This window comes from Mastomys coucha, unplaced genomic scaffold (genome assembly GCF_008632895.1).
Source record: "Mastomys coucha isolate ucsf_1 unplaced genomic scaffold, UCSF_Mcou_1 pScaffold15, whole genome shotgun sequence".
Lineage (NCBI taxonomy): Eukaryota > Metazoa > Chordata > Mammalia > Rodentia > Muridae > Mastomys > Mastomys coucha.
In genome coordinates, this window is record NW_022196897.1 from 59,826,072 (window position 1) to 59,843,631 (window position 17,560).

Genomic DNA, 17,560 nt, shown 5'->3' on the forward strand with positions numbered 1-17,560 from the left:
TGGTAAAACTGATACAAATCAATGTAAGCTAAGAAATTAGACTTTTTCAAGCTATATTTTTCAAGTTTCAAGTTATATTTAATAAACTCATTTTAAGTGAAAAATTAATTGCCAGCACCTCTATACACCTCTTTTTAAGTAAATATATTTATTTACAATCCCAGCATCTGAAATCAATAATCTAAAAATAAAAGTCTAAAGTAAAGAAAAATAAGCCAGACTTTCTTATCCATACCATTGTAGTATTTTAGATGCATCGGACTACAACAAACTCAAAAGAAAAAAAAAATAGTGTTTTATTAACTACCACACTGTTATAATACACTTTAAACGTACAATAAGGTAGCCTTTAAATCTGAGGTGGTCTTAAAGATAACAAATGAACAGAATTCAACTTCCTGAAATAGATGAACTGCTGCAGTTGTAGGTACATGTAGGAAAAGTGTAGAGCTCTTACAAGACCAGCAATGTAATTTTATTTTGTACATTTTTAATTGAAAATATAAACAATTAAAAATAAAAAGAAAATACAGCATAATAAAAAACATACATTTCTCAATTAAATGTACTGGATACATATAAATTTTAAGGGAAGAAGCAAAAAAAGGAAAATGGTTGATATTTAAGTGCGGACTACCTAGATTAAAAAAAAAACTTAAAAAAATATCATAAAGCTTCTAGTTTCTATGACTAATATCCATATGGTTGGAGTATCGTCACTGTGGAAGTGATTTTGTTATGTTTGCATATGTTATACTTTATTGGTAATTTACAACGATGGCTTTTAAGGCCCTGGCAGACATATTTTTTGGAAACAAGATTGGATTTAAAAAAAAAAAAAAAAAAGAAAAAAGAAAGAAAGATAGAAATCTCTGCTAAAACGCAATACACCTTATTATTATTTTTTGGTCCTCCAAACTTCAGGAAAAGGGGTAATTCACTAGAACATTTTACCACCCAAATGCTTCAATCTACACATTTTAAACTTTTTAAAAACATCGGTTATATTGCCCAACTTCATTATTGAAAGAATATTAACAAGACATTATTTTGGCAAATTAAATCTTAAACATGGCTTTTCAATAGGATTTAAAAGGTGACTATCCCTAAAGGTCCATGTTAAAATGTAGTTTTCAAAATCTTACAAGAGTAATGCTTAAAATATTGTACAGTTAACCTAATTAAAATAATTAGCTTCAAAATGACAAATTGATAAGCTAAGTAAAGCCTACACTATGTAACATTTGCTTGGAAACTTGATTTGTCAGTTATGCATAATAAAAATTCCAGTCATCAAGAAAATTACAAAAATTTATAACGTGATTTCTTTCACCCACCAACTTTTTATCTTACAATAGATAAATACCAACAGTTTTCTCATTTTTACACTAAACCACACAGGATTGATGCATTTGGTTAGACTACCATTCGCATTGTTAAATTCAATTTTCTCTTTATATAACTTGGTAAAATTTCATTTCTTCTAGATTCCAAAAGTACCTACAAAACCCATGCAAATTTTACCATTTTTAATATACTATGGAATATCATACAAAGTAAGGCATTTCAGTGTCATGTATAACCAAGTTACTGTCAATCCAAAAATTTTTGCACATCAATAAAAAGATATCTAAGAACTTAGGAACAATATTCTTCTCACTACTGTATAAAAATAACCACAATGAATAAGTATTTGTGTAATATTTACTCCATTGTCTCATTTCCAGAAACTGTGACAAGCTGTAAAGGTATTTCAGTGTTGGTAAGGATGTCTTGATTGCTGGTGGCAGAAGTATTGACAGTTCCTATCCCTGACACAGACCCCTGTTGAATATTTGCAAGGATAAGTGTTGTTCCTCCTGCAGTAATCAAGGTATCATCTCTTCCAGCTTCCACAGATGCCAGCACTGTACTGCTAGAGTGAATGACTTTTTTATTTTGATGTGTTTTAATATGTTTGGCAAGGTGGTCACTTCTCATAAAGCGTTTTGAACATTCTGGACAAACAAACTTCTTCTCACCTGTAAAGGAAAGTGATTAAACTGCTTAGTTTTAAAATTCCACTTTTACAGATTAATGTAGTCTCTCCTAAAACAATGGGTCTATTAAAACTGTACTGGTTTCATGAGCTGCCCTGTAAGAGTTCCTTTGTAGAAATAACTCTACTCAAAATATATTGTTTTTATGGTTTGATGGAAACATACTGTATGATGGACAGTTTAATATTCAAACAAGATTTTAATACTCCATGCTAAGAATCTGAACTGAAATCTGTTAAATTCTTGCTAGAACCACCATCTGTGTATAAATACACCATAAGCGTATTTAAAGTCTAAACTGTGCTCTTTTAATAGACATTAATATGTCATATCATATTAAACCTTTGGTAATTATGAATTCAAGTAAAAATCAGAATAGTTATAGATTAAAGCAAAGACAGACTGTGAGTATTCAATGAGATTAAATTCAAGAATAATGGAGATAGCTATTTCAGTTGAGCATCAAGGGCAAACTAACAGCAAAGTTATTGCTTATTAAAATAGTCATGTTAACAAATGCTAACCCTAGCTTATTTTTCCAGCTTAAATAAATCCTCAAAAACAAGAACACACAAGACACTGAACCTCAATTATATTCAAAACCTACCATGCAAGAGTACTGATAGAAGAAAACGCTAACAGCCAACCTAGCAGACTCCCTCCCTCCAAGCTATAAGGCAGTAAGTCTAATAAGCATTTTCTTTCCCTTCAGATTGCCCATGTGAAAGAGTAACTTGCAGGTAACTGAACTGTTCAAATTTCTTCTACCTCATTCATACGGATTTCTATGTCTCAGTCCTACTTAACAAGTATGTCACCACTATGACACTCACTTCCAGAAATGTACCACCATTTTTCTAAGGAAGTATTTCCTTTTTCTAAGGAAGTATTTCCTAAAGTCTCTTTTGAAGTACCACTCAGAAGAGACGTCCCACCACACACTATCAGGAAATGCTAACACATTACACCCCTAACCACAGTGGCTTACCACTGAGTTTATTGAGCACTCAATATCAAAGTTTTAAGAGGTGCTATCTTAAAGGTTCAAGTTCTCTCTTTAATCTATAGCCAATTGGGTGATAAAATGACTCACACTTATTTGATCAGACTTTTTTCTCCATATACATTATTCTTTTTCATAACCTACTGAGGAAATACCATGGGGAAACTTCTGTTGGGAGACATTTCAGGGTCTACACTCCAATCGCTCAATGTTCTCTCCTGAGCATATTCAGCACAAATGTAACAGAAAATCTTGCTACTGGTATACTCTTTTGATAGTTTCAAAGAGGTTAATTAATCTCCTCTTCTATCTTTATAATAACAAGAAACAGAACTAAAACAAGCAGAGGTCCTAACGTGCATATGCTGCCTCATACTTCAAGGTCACCTTGTATGATGTTTAAAGGCGACTAACAGTTGTGAAGCAGAGACAACTTATTTGCTTAACCTAATAGAAAGCTGAAAGGAGTCTAAATGGATCAGACTTCAAAATCCATGTTGTTCCCTTGGCCATGCTCCTTCTAAAGCACTTTCTCATAGTGTCAATTTTCAATTCTTTAACACTACATACAGACTGATGGACACTTTGATCATTTAATATTAGAAGAAATAACACTGTATATTATGTTAGACTTTAGTTTGAATCAGTCTTATACCCATATTATACAATCATCATGACACTGTAAGAAAGAAAAATGTGTCAACGAAATGCTTTTTATTCACATAGAGTATGTTTTCAACAGAACAAATGAAATGTCAGAATTTAGCAGAAGAAAAGATTCTATTTGCTAGCATAATAAGAAACAGCAGATAATATAAACTTTGTCAACTAATAGTGCAAATATGCTTTAAGACATTCAACAGTCAATGAAAGCTAACCCAAGTCTACATAAACTAGAAAACTGTTTCACAAGAAAATACACACTGGTTTGTTGTTTTTTTTTTTTCTTTTTGGTTTTTTCGAGACAGGGTTTCTCTGTGTACCCTTCGCTTCCTGGAACTCACTCTGTAGACCAGGCTGGCCTCGAACTCAGAACTCAGAAATCCGCCTGCCTCTGCCTCCCAAGTGCTGGGATTAAAGGCGTGCACCACCATCGGCCAGCCACTGGTTTGTTCTTTAAAATTTAGTTACAGAAGAGTGAATTTTTGATATTATTAATCCCATTTTAAAGATCTGATTAAGTAAGGTGTACTGAAAAAGCTTCTAGTATGTTCTATAGCCTACATTTCATTGTCTGTTAAAACTCTTAAGAGACTAGGGATGCAACTCGGTGTTCTTAGTATACACGAGTTCAATCCCTAACAAGAAAGGAGGAAGGAAAGGAGAAAACATAAAAATATTATTAACCTGTATGTGTTCTTCTGTGCCTCTGTAATTCATCACTCCGTGTAAATCTTTTCCCACAGAACATCCAGTTACAAATAAAAGGGCGCTCCCCAGAATGCCAGCGCAGATGTGCTCTCAGATGTGAGGTTTTCCCATAGACTTTACCACATCCTGGGATATGACAAATGTGTTGCTTCTTTTTCCCAAGATTGGTACCTCTAAAAAAGCACACAAAATAATATTCATTTATATTAAAGCATTCAAAACCATGCGTGTCATATTGCTTCTTGAATTTCAAACAAATATTATCATCAACATATCAGAAACTAAAACCATTTTAAGTCTATTTAAGTGAAAATTAATGTTTTTTAAACATACAAATTTAATATATTTTATCCCAGAACTGATTGTTGTCTGCTATAGCTATATTGAATAATATTATAACTAAAAGAACACTTCATACAATAGAATGCACAATAAAGCTATTAAGTATCCCAACAGAATCGTTCGCAAATACTATGCACAGAACCAGTTCAATTAATAGTACAGGAAACTAGTTTTATTCAAAGTTAGATGTCAGATATAATTTTTATAATTTATTATCCAAAGAATAATGTACAAAAACTCGTCACAGGTACAATTAGAATGTAAATAGACAGCTTAAGCAGGTTTTTAAATTAACATGATTTAAGAATATATAAGTACTCAAACGGTCACACCCTGACATACACGGATTTGGAGATCCACGTTTTTAAAAATTAGCTAAAGCTAAGTTAACTTTCCTAGTATCCCGCACAGCAAATACAAATCAAAATTCTCTTTACTGTTAAAATCTTCCCCCAGAAACCATGCAGACACCCAAAATTATTCACAAGAGATATAACAAAATATTATTTTCCCCACAGTGCATAAGTTTACATTACACTTAAGTATTTGATACAAAGGACAGTTTGGGAGATGTTCTTAGATGAGTGAACAGAGGCATCTTAATCTTAGTTTAAGCAAGAAGAAACTTTTTTGAATCCAGAAAACTGTATTTCAATAGCATTAAACACAAAAACATTTCTTGAAAACAAAAAATGGATTGTTACTAATTATCCTTTTTAAAGTATGACTTTTTGGACATAATTATCAAAGCTACACTGTACAAACAGTGTATCTATAAGATTTAAACAAAAAGGAAACTCAAGGTACCTTTAACCCCTCCCCCAACTCCCCTCCTCCCTCAACTGAGTCTAGTGTAGCCTGTAAACCTTCCATAGCTACTAAATCCTCCTGAACACAATATACCTATTGTTTTTCAAACTTCACTGGAAAATGCATATTCCCCCACATTTATATTTTAATGTACTCACACTCAGTAGCATGTGAAATTGCCATAGGACAAACAGTGCTAAACGGTGCAGTGCTGGCTGTTAGGTGCCATAGGTGTTCTGAACAGGGAGACATCAATGTGGGCTCCAGTAGTTAGAGAAGGCTTCGTGGAGGAGGTGGGTAGGATTTAGATAGAAAGGAGGGAAGGCATTCCAGGCAGAGGAATAGCATAAGTAAAGACAAGGAGGAATCATGCTGTTGTCTCAAGGGCATGGATGTCATAATCTAACACATTCTAGTTCCTGCTCCAGTCCACCCCCGATTTCTAAGTCTCTTTAAAGAGCTGAGTTGAGAAAAACAGTTTTTTTTCTGGCTTATTTTCAATGCTCAAGTCTTTCCATTAGTTTGCTTTTTAAATTTTGCTTTACTCTTAAGTAGACCTAAGAAAAAGAACAATGTCTTTATTGGTATAAATATTGCGTTCACCATAGCAATTTCACAGGAAACCCAACTCAGTTCACTCATGACTTCACATCCCTCTGCTAGGGCTACCACTTGGATAAAATATTGTGATTTTATAAACTCAAAGGTATAATTTCACAAACTTAGCAAAATTTAGCCTGTGAGCACCAACAAAATACAAGGCTAACAAATGAACAGCAACAAATATGGGTTCTCAAAGGACTGAGAAAAACGGTAAGGAATTTGTTTTTTCTGCTGAATTGTATGCCAAACGAAGATTAATCATTAAAAATGGGACATGCATCTAAGAAAAAAAAGTCAAGTTGCATACTACTGTACCACAATTTAAGGTAAATGCTTAGCTTGCTGCAGTCCAAGTTAGTACTTAAGGAAATCTGACCCAAGGAAGACCTAGACAGACCGTATGTTTTCACGACCTACCCTATGAAGGAAGGGAAAGAGGTCTTCAAGTGTATGTTTCCATCCTGAACACATTAATCTCCATTATATAACCTCATGTAATTAACAATTTTAAATTTCTGTTTCTGACTGCCTAAATTTGTGCCCCAATAATTCAATGACAACACAGAATTAATCCAAATCCTAGACAGAGTTAAGGAAAGTTTTAAGAACCTGTTTTGCTTACAGTGGCAGAAACACAAGCTGAAAAATGGTGACAAAACAAACTTTGCAAAATAATTTGATGGACTGATGCTTAATTCATGCAAAACCCATTTAACAATAATGCCTTTAGATCATTTTTCATTATTACAACTCTTTCTTCAACTAGACTCTAAAGACTGGTTCTGCTATATAAAAGACTGGCTAACTGAACAACTTTAAATTCTTTTATTTCTGTGCATGAGTCCTTCTCCTACATGTAGTCTGTATAACACTACAAGCATGCAATGACCACAGGGGCTCCCTGGGACTCCACCTATGGATGTTTGTAACCTGCCATATGGGTGCTGAAAACAAACCTGGGCCCTCAGGAAAGAGTCAATGCTCTTAATTACTGAGACATTTATTTCTCCAGCCCCAAAATATTTTTTTATAGCTGGCTCAAAGAAAAATAAACAAACAAAATAGTTTTCTAAAAATACTATCTTATCCATTTATGTATATATCGAGAAAATAGTTAAGGAAAAAAAGGGCAATATTCTAGTCTTTAAAAACAAAATCTTAAGTTGCAAAACGTTCTTAGACTATGTTAATGCTTCTAATAATTAGGTGCTCTATTTATACAAGTAGGCCTAATGCATTGATACTTACTGAATTCTGCTCAGATCAACTCTTAACTACTATCCTAAGAACCTTGATGGTTTTTATCACTTAGAATTAGTACACTACAAGAACAATGAAGTAAAAAAAAAAAAAAAACAAACAAATAAAAAAAAAAACAAAACTATGAGAAGATTTACTTTCTATAATTTCTGGCATAGGTAGTAATTTAGCCTCTAAAAAGCTAACTTGTTTCGTTGTTTAAGAATATTTATTATTTGTAAGTGAGCTCTTTACTCATTCATAGAACGCATTCTGCAGACCACTGACAGAGCAATGTAGAAAGAACTGAGAAAACACACTTGTGTGTGTGAAAAGTATACATAAAGTTTCACAAGACAGACAATTCACAAAATAAAGTTTAAAAAATAGGGCTGGAGAGATGGCTCAGTGCTTAAGAGCACTGACTGTTCTTCCAATGTTCTGAGTTCAAATCCATACCCTTTTCTGGTGTGTCTGAAGACAGCTACAGTGTACTTATATATAATAAATAAATAAATCTTTAAAAAAAAAAAAGACATTAAAAAAAAAAAACTAGTACTAGAAATGTCCAACCTCACCAAGCAATAAAACAAACACACAGTAAAATAAAAACAAATAAAATAGCTATTCTTGCCTATCAAACTTAAAAAAAATTTTTAAAGTAAAAAGTAATAAATGGTTACATATGGGTAAAATAAGACACTGCCAGTGTTAAGGAGAAAACAGGACAGCTATTTAGGCCCAACAATTCTATTTTTGTCAACATATACTAATGAGACAGATGTGCAAAGACGTATGTGTGAGGATTATGACAAACCCCAAAGGAGAAAGTTAAATAATTATTTATCAACATATAATATATTATACATAGAGTAAAAAAATGACACAGATCAGACTTAGAAATACGGCCACAAAAATTTACAAGAGACATAAACAATGAGAATAAGATGATTCTACTTTAAAATATATGTAATATTGCACAAAAACATTATGGTAGTTAAACCTTGAGGTAGTATATTATTTGTGGGGCTTTTTTGTGTTGTTCTCTGAGTTTTGGGGCTATTTTAGTTTAGCAAATTAAAATTAATTAAAAATGTTTCACTTTAAAAAGTGAAGCAAGGCCAAGCATTGACCCCCAATTAGATTTGATGAATAATGTATCTTAAAAGTGTCTCTAAAAGAGAGTAAATTTCAGAAAACTTACTACGTACCCAGAATTCAACATTCAGTATAAATATCTAAAAGTCAGGTTTAGAAGCAGATCCTCTGAGTTAGCAACAAAATGTAAGGGGTAGGATTTGGGAGTATATAAATGAGTACAAAATCCAGTTCTACAATGTTTTAGGGTTTTTACCCCCCTTCCCACTCTTGAGACATGGTCTTACACTATAGCACAGGCTGGCCTCAAATGGCAATTCTCTCTCACTGACTGCACATGTGCGTTTCGTTTAAGTAATTCACCTATATGTGTGATACATTTGTGCCCACTTGTAAGAACATAATAAGTTTTCAAATGTTAGTAGCTATCAGTCGCCTCCCTTTTTTGTGGTTTTTGGGCCTCACTGAGAAATATCTCTGTCCTAGTCATCACTGTTGCAAACGAACTGATCAAAGTACAAATCAATCAACAGGATCAACCAGAGAGCTGAAAGATAATCAAGTTTATAACCATAAGCATTCGTATAGAATAATACTGTTCAGCACATTCTGCATACTTAAAATAGTACATAGGAAAAAAGAATTGTAGCCTTTCACAATGACTGGAGGTTTTAGCACAACTTTTTGATTCTATCTTTGCTTCATATATTCAAAACTGGACAAAGAGATACTAAGACTATTGAATCTAAACAGAAATGTCAGTGTTGTCATTATGACATATAATCTTGCCTGTTTAATACTTTCCACCTTAATCACATCTTGCTTGATATCAACACTGCTATCCGTTTTCCTTTTGCTAACATTTGATTAATCTTTTTGATCCCATTTTCAGTAACACTGTACCAACCATTTGAAATGTTTCTTATATTATCAGGATGGCTTTTATATTTTCTATGATCTAAGTCCATCTCTTAATAAGTTACTATAGCTACATTTAAAGTAATCACCAACCATTCTGAGCTCGTTTCTATCAGTGTTTTTGTATTAGGATATATATACATGTATACATATATATGTATGTGTATATATATATATACATATATATATATATACATACACACACACATATATATCTTTTTAAAAAAGAATAAAGTAAGATACTATGGGGCTACTTTTAAAACAATAAATCCCCATCACTAAGGCCTTTCATCCCCATTTCTGTTGAAAATACAATTTACACTTATCAACTATTTGTGAATTTTTTACTTTTATATAGCATTCTTAAGCTATAACTTTTTTCTCTTTATTTAGACCAAACTTATTGCTGGTTAGCAAATAGGCTAATAAAATGGGGTCTATAAAATTGTACCTGTTATATTCTTTTAAAGACTAAGCAAACTTAATTTAAAAGGCATTTAGATATAAAATTTGTACATTTTTTGTCTAACTTCAGCCACTCATACAGTCACATACCCAAAATGATCGTGTAATGAGTAATTTATCATAATTAAGTGACATGGCATGCAATATTTTAAAGACTAGGATGATATTAGCACTCCTTAAAACAACACGTGGTTGATGTATGCATACCTCCCACCACCTTCTTTACAGTTGGGACAGGTGCAAGCCACCCTCCGAAGTCTTTTTCCTTCTTGATGTTGTTGGTCCCCTTCTTCATCTACCACTTGTACTCTTAAGTGTGTTAGGTCATTGGTATTCAATGTAGAATCTCCACTGAGCTGCCACTCTTCGGGATCAGGTTCTTCTTCCTTGATCCTAATATCTAAAGATAAAAAGGGGATCGGCACACATACATGAGATGTAACCTATTGCTTTAAAAAGACAAACATTAGTTTCAAACTTTCTAAGAGTATTACATAAAGAGGAAAAAAAATCAACTGTAAAGCATATTCATTTTCTTTTCAAAAAAATATATATGTATATTTTTTTAACAATAATTTCAGCAGAAGAAGAAATATAGCTAACAGTAGAGCTTACTTTTTGAAAACATCCAATAAGAAATGTGAAATTTCAAATACAGTTGTTCAATTAGTCAGCTGAAGTACTGGGGGACCAATCCTGGGGACCTCACAGCCCTTTTACTTTTTCCATTTTAATTTTTTATTTTGAGACTTGTTATGATTAAGATTCCCAAGATGGTCCTGAACTTGCAACCCTCCTCTGTCAGCATACCAAGTAGGTAAAATCTGAGGTTGTAACAGCAGGCCCAATCGATTTCTCAATAAATTTAATGATCAATTTAGTCTAAAACACATGTCTTTTATATCTTACAACTTGTAGCCACTCTCTCTACAGGTACCATATGAATGTAAAGGAATGCATTCACAGGGCTAGGGACATACTTCAGTCAGTATAGTGCCCTGCTGAGGAGTTTGGGTCCCCAATACCCACATAAAAGTTGGGTACTGCAGTACACGCATCGTGAGGGTAAGGGTAGCACCAGGGAGGATACACGCTTCAGATTCTGCCTCAAACAGTAAGGTATATAATTGAGGCAGACACCCAAGCCTCCATGCACACAAGCGGGACAGACCACAAGCAGATACAGACCATGCACCTGCATTCGGTTTTACAGTTCAACATACAAACTCAAGCTTTAAAGTCAAGAATTACTAAAGTACATAAAATGGCTACAACATTGCTATAGAAGGATGTATGGAAGTATGTGGCAGTTTGTGCTTTATTATAAACCAGACTGGAAAGCAAAAACAGTGGGTTATAAGGATCTTTACATATCACTAATGCAATAATGCATCATCTTTCTTTTTCTCTATCTTTTTTCCCCTAAGACAGGGTTTCTCCGTGTAGTTCTGAATGCCCTAGAACTTACTCTGAAACCTGGTTGGCCTCAGAGATCCAGCTGTCTTTGCCTAAGTGCTGGGATTACTAAAGGTGTGCATCAATCACCACCACCACTCAAGTATCACTTTCTAAGTGAATCTATGACAACTACATTTTCTGCAACCCAGAAACGTGGCTTTAAAAGATAATATTGATAAAGGTATCATGTACATAAAATCCTCTAAAGAAAAAAAAAGCACAAAAAAACTGTAAATAAGCAAGCAAAAAGGAACCCAAATTCCTGAAACACATTTTATATAAAACTAAAAATCTTATTTTAGATACTAATCACTAATACTTTAAACAAAAATAACCTTGAAAATAGTATGCAGGGGTAGAGTGTGGCTTAGTGGTAGAGAGCCCAAAATCTGATCCCCAGCACCAGAAAACATAAAACAAAACGTACCTTATAACTCCTTTTAAAAAATAAAAAAGCCAGGATGTAGTGGTGCATGCCTTTAATCCCAGCACTTGGGAGGCAGAGGCGGGCGGATTTCTGAGTTCCAGGCCAGCCTGGTCTACAGAGTGAGTTCTAGGACAGCCAAGGCTACACAGAAAAACCCTGTCTCAAAAAAAAAAAACAAAAACAAAAACAAAAAACAAAAAACAAAGAACAAAGAACAAAAAGAAACAATAGTACAAACTCAACTACATAAAAAGTCTAGAGGAAGCTCAGTGGAGTGTGCATACCTTTAAATCCAGCACTCAAAAAGGCAGAGGCAGGGGAATCTGAGTTGGAGGCCAGCCAACCAAAGCTACACAAAGAAAAAACATAAAAACAAACCTGAGAGAAGAGGAGGAGGAGAAGGAATTCTGGCCCAGGGCAGAGTGGATATTAATGCCACTCAATGGCATAAGAATTACTGAAGGGCTGGAGAGCCATCTCAGTGGGTAACAGCTTTTGCTGCTTTGGGGGAGGAACCAGGTTTGGTTCCCTGCACCCACATGGCAGTTCCAAATTCCTAGAGTTCCAGTTACAGGGAATCCAACAGCCTCTTCTCCCCTCCAAGGGTGCCTGCACTCACATGGACATACCCACACACAAATACACATAATTATTTATTCTTTTAATTTTATTTTTATTCTTAATTATGTATATCTATGTAAGTACATGTGAGTGTAGGTGCCTGTGGATGTCAAAGATATTAGAACCCTGGAGGCGATTATAAGCCACCTCACATGGGTACTCAGGATCTAACCTGGGTCCTCTGCAAAAGCATATGTCTTTAACCACTGAGCCCTCTCTCTCCAACCACCAACACATACACATAACTAAAAGTAAAATAATGAGCAAGAGAGCATTAATAACAAGTATAATTGGGTACGTGTTATACACATGTACTCTCAGATCTCTGGGATGATTAAGGCAGGGGGCTCATAAATTTGAAGACAACCTGGTCTACAAAAAAATAAAAAATAAATAAATAAACCTCTTATCACAACAAAACAAAACAAGGGACTGGAGAGATGCTCACTGGTTTAAGAATACATACTACTCTTGCAGAAGACCTGAGTTTGTTTCCTAGCACCCACATCAGGCAGCTTACAACTGCTTGTGACCAGAAACCTCTGGCCTGTGTATCTGCAGCCATGTTCACACACACACACACACACACACACACACACACACACACACACACACACACACACACGCGCGCGCGCACGCGCACGCGCACGCGCACACGCACACGCACACACATAAAATAATCTTGGTAAAAAAATATTTTTAAAAGAAAAACAAGTATAAACAACTTAAATGTGTTTGAGAGACATGGAGCAGAAGCTTGAAAGTTTAAAAACAAGAAGTGCTCTGTTCTGAGAGACGGTAAAGGTGACTACGCTCCACTGCTTATGAGAAAGGTCGTGGGGGGGGGGGGGGGGGAGGTCAAAATGCCAAGAAGAGATAATAATCAAGAGAGTACTTAAAAGGTTTAGCTGACAGAGCAATAAACTTTTTCCTCTGTTAGATGAGAGACAAATCCACTCACTAATCTAGGTATTTCAATAATTACCTAGTATGAGCCTACATGCGGTATGAGTTTCATCTGGTGGCTGAAAATTTAAAAAGTAAAGGATATTCAATTTGTTCCTTCTGTATTTTTAATAAAGAATCAAACATAAAAATCCAGATATTATAGATCATAGTCTCTGCCTTTCATTATAATGTCCAACTGTAACAAGACAGAGACATCACACAAATTTTGCAGTTGTACAGTATTAGCTCTAATAGGCTAATAAAGACAGCTTATAGAGAGCATATACACAAACATAAAATGAGAATTTTATCACGTTTTAAAAACTGATTGAGTCTCAATCTTCTGTGTTTACTCACTTGTTACCCTCTCAGAAGAGAAAACAAAGCAGAGGTAAGGCATTATATCTTAAAATATACTCTGAGACTGGACTGTTATGAGCTCAACCTCAGTATGGACTTTTAAACCAAGTGCTGTGTTCCCCAATACTTAGGGGCCAGAGGGAGGAGGACTGCTTCAACTTTGAGGCCAAGACTGGCCTACATAGACTCTATACATAACACTCTGTCTCTCAAGAAACAAAGAGATGGACAGAAAGAAAATCTATCTGAATAGGAACTACTAAGACTTAAAACCTAGCTAGATAACAAGCACACAAAAGTAAACATGGAAAAGAATGGAAAACAACCTGACTGAAAGAATGAAGGTATTTTAGAGCAGTGGGTTTCAACCTTCCTAAGGCTGCACTCCTTTAATATATATATAAATATAGTTCCTCATGCTGTGGTGACCCCCCCAAAACAAAACTATTTTTGTTGCCACTTCATAACTGTAATTTTGCTGTTATGAATCATTATGTAAATATGATATATGGGCTATTAATATGCCACCTTGTGAGAGGGTTGTGTGACACCCCCAAGGGATCTTGACCCAAAAGTTGAGAGAACCACTATTTTAGAACATTCCTACTGTCTTCTATTGCTAATTATCTTTCTGAACCTTCAAAACATGCTTAAAGAAGATGTCACAAAACAGATGCTAGCAATTTAGTTTTCTTTCCTACTATGCACACAAACAGCTTGGCCAAGTTCAAACTCAACACATTTTGTCCATCCAAACCTCCTTGCATCCCCTTGTCATTAATAACTTAATTACTCAAACTACCAACTTGAGCAAAGTCCTGTAGTGCATGCTAGGCCCTCTTTTATCTCTTTTTAAGTCATCCTGTACTCAACCTGCCAAAATTTTGTTCCTAAATAATAATACAATCATATCTCTTCATTGAGTAAGGTTAACACATTAATTTTCTATTTTCTCCTGAATTAAGTTCCAAAATCAGGGAAGGATTCTGGGGGAGTAAAAATATTTTTATACTGAGCTAACATGTTCTGTATCTAAACTCACAGAATGTACACCACCAAGAAACCTCATGTAGAATGTGTGACTGGCGGGTAATAATTTGTCAGTGTAGAAGTCACCAAATACAACAAATGGGTCACTCAAACAAAAGATACTTCCAAAATGGATAATAACTAGATATAAGAAGATTAATATGTTACTGGAAGAACTAATTTCTTGATCTGTGTTTAATATGCTTATCTTTTAAAATATAAAGTTAAAGTAAATGATTTATATATTTCCTGAAAAGTATACTTTAATTTCTTTTATTGTGTTTGCATCTCTTCAAAAAAAATTAAGTTCATAATTTGAAGTTTAGAATGTAATTTTATTTGTTCAATAAATACATAAATAGTTAAGTCACTCTTCTAGGTTCTAAGGACAAAATTGTTAACAAGAGTTACATTCCTGTATTTATCATGTTTACCTTTTAATTAGAAGAGGACAAGTAAGCAGGCAGCACTTGGTAGAAATTAAGATATGGAAGAAAGTCTAAGGAGGAATAGGGAGTGAAGAGAAGGGAGCCATTACTATTTTTTAACAGTGGACAGAGACAGTTTCTACCAGTGTGGTGACATCTAACCTGAAGAAGGCAATGGAGAGGGTGTGGCCAAAGCACAAAGAAAAAACAAGTTAGCTATATGTTGGATGAGTTCTGTGTAGCAAGAGTATAATGTGGAGAACAGTATATAGATCAAAGAGGTAAAAATGGAGTAGGCAAAGGAAGAGAACCATATGATATGATACATTATCATGCAGGCTAGTTTAAGAACTTCACATGTTATTCTAATTAGTACTGAAACGAATGGTAATATCTGAATAGGGTTTTATTAAAATCAACTCGGGATTATCCTGGATGCTAAATAAAGTCTGCTAGAAGACAGTAGCAGACAAGCACAGGAACAGCAATTATATTAGGAAGTTATCATAAATTACTACAGCAAATTACCAGATATAGTTAGTGACAGACTTTAAGCCCAGCATTGTGAAGCAGAAGCAGACAGATCTCTGTGAATTCAAGGCCAGCCTGGTCTATGCAATGAGTTCTTGGGTCACTAGAGCTACACAGTCTTTAAAAACAAACTACAGCAAAAGATGGCAATGTCTACAGCTCTAACACTAAAGAGGCTGATGCAGAGGGATCCAAGATCAAAGCCTGCCTGGGCTATATAGTGAATTTCAAGCCAATTTCTACACAGTCAGATCGGGTCTTAAAAAAGAAAGAAAGGGAGGGAGAGAAAGAGAGAGAGAGAGAGAGAGACAGAGAGAGACAGAGACAGAGACAGAGACAGAGAGACAGAGACAGACAGAGACAGAGACAGAAAGAGACAGACAGAGAGAGAGAGAGAGAGAGAGAGAGAGAGAGAGAGAGAGAGAAGGAGGGATGATCGGAAATTTGGGTATTATGCGGAGGTTGCAGGATGACTCAGTCAAGAAATATCTTGAAGGTAAAGCCAAAGATAGCTGGGAATAGGTCTGATAACAGGCTACAAGAACACAAACAGGTTAACAACACTCAAGGGTCTATCCTTAGTAACTGAAAAGATAAAGAACTGCTATTAACTCTATCAAGTTATAGGAATGGGGTAAAAGTTTTAAAATACCAAATGAAGACAATGATCAGATAGCAAAGAGTCCCAGAGTTAAGGTACAATCTTGCTTACCAACCTAAGTTTGACTGTCATTAGTATACATAGTTGATATTAAGACATATGGAATGCAATGTAGATAAAAACTGCAACACCGCCGGGCAGTGGTGGCGCACGCCTTTAATCCCAGCACTTGGGAGGCAGAGACAGGTGGATTTCTGAGTTCGAGGCCAGCCTGGTCTACAGAGTGAGTTCCAGGACAGCCAGGGCTACACAGAGAAACCCTGTCTTGGAAAAAAAAAAAAAAAAAAAAAAAAAAAAAAAAAAAAAACTGCAACACTACAAAATCAGTAATAGATGGGACAGCTAAGCATGTATATCATAAACTCCTGTAACCCCAGCACTTAGAAGAAATGGAAGATCAAGTCTAGCCTGGGCACAAAAACAAAACCTTTAGGTCACTGTGTACATATGCTTGAAGTAAATAGTGGAAGCCCTAAGATAAGCAGTTTTAATCTATCAGACACACCTTAGAACTATGTGCTATCACCCAAGAAGGCAAAGACAACCAACTCTTCTCAGACTGAGGCCTCTACAGTTGTAAACAAACAAACCTTTTCATATTTGACTGTGCTATGTATTACATAAGACTAGAAACTGACTAACACAATGAGTTAGAAAATGTCAAGTGGGAAAAACAACTCTGTGGCCCATACTGTTCTAGCAGAGGACCCAAGTTCAATTCCCAGCACCCACATCAGGTAGCTCACAACTACCTGGAAGCATCTCTCTCATCTCCTTGGGTAGAGACACACATAAATATATGTCAGGGCATTCCCCAGGCTAGTCTGCAATAGTAAATTCAACATTTAAGATTACCCAAAATATTATAAACTAGCTTTTATACCAAGTGGCACACCTCGAGTAGCATATTTGTACAACATACATACACCGGCAGTTAAGTAAGTAAAACTTATTTAAAAGAAAAACAGTGAAGTTAAAAAAATTAAGAAACAGAAATTCGAGTTTATTTCATAACACATTTAAGAACTTTACAAAGAGACATTATCTTCTGTTACTGCCTGGGGCTAAATATAAACAGGTTCTCTGGGAGAGGAATAGAAGCCTGTAGGGAAGGGAACCGATGGTGAGAGGGCATTAAAAAATGAGACTGAAGCCGGGCGGTGGTGGCGCACGCCTTTAATCCTAGCACTTGGGAGGCAGAGGCAGGCG

General features: G+C 35.1%; 1 protein-coding gene across 1 annotated transcript in view; it reads right to left on the reverse strand.

The window, feature by feature from the left end:
* Positions 1-277: 277 nt before the first annotated feature.
* The window catches only part of Sp3 (Sp3 transcription factor), a 45,559-nt gene continuing 28,276 nt past the window's right edge, over positions 278-17,560 (reverse strand). Inside the window, exons 3-5 of the mRNA XM_031370618.1 lie at positions 10,096-10,288; positions 4,390-4,586; positions 278-2,021 (exon numbers count right to left, since the gene is read on the reverse strand). Of these exons, the coding sequence (XP_031226478.1) occupies positions 1,705-2,021; positions 4,390-4,586; positions 10,096-10,288 (707 nt within the window). The 3' untranslated portion in view covers positions 278-1,704. The remainder of the gene's footprint in view (positions 2,022-4,389; positions 4,587-10,095; positions 10,289-17,560) is intronic.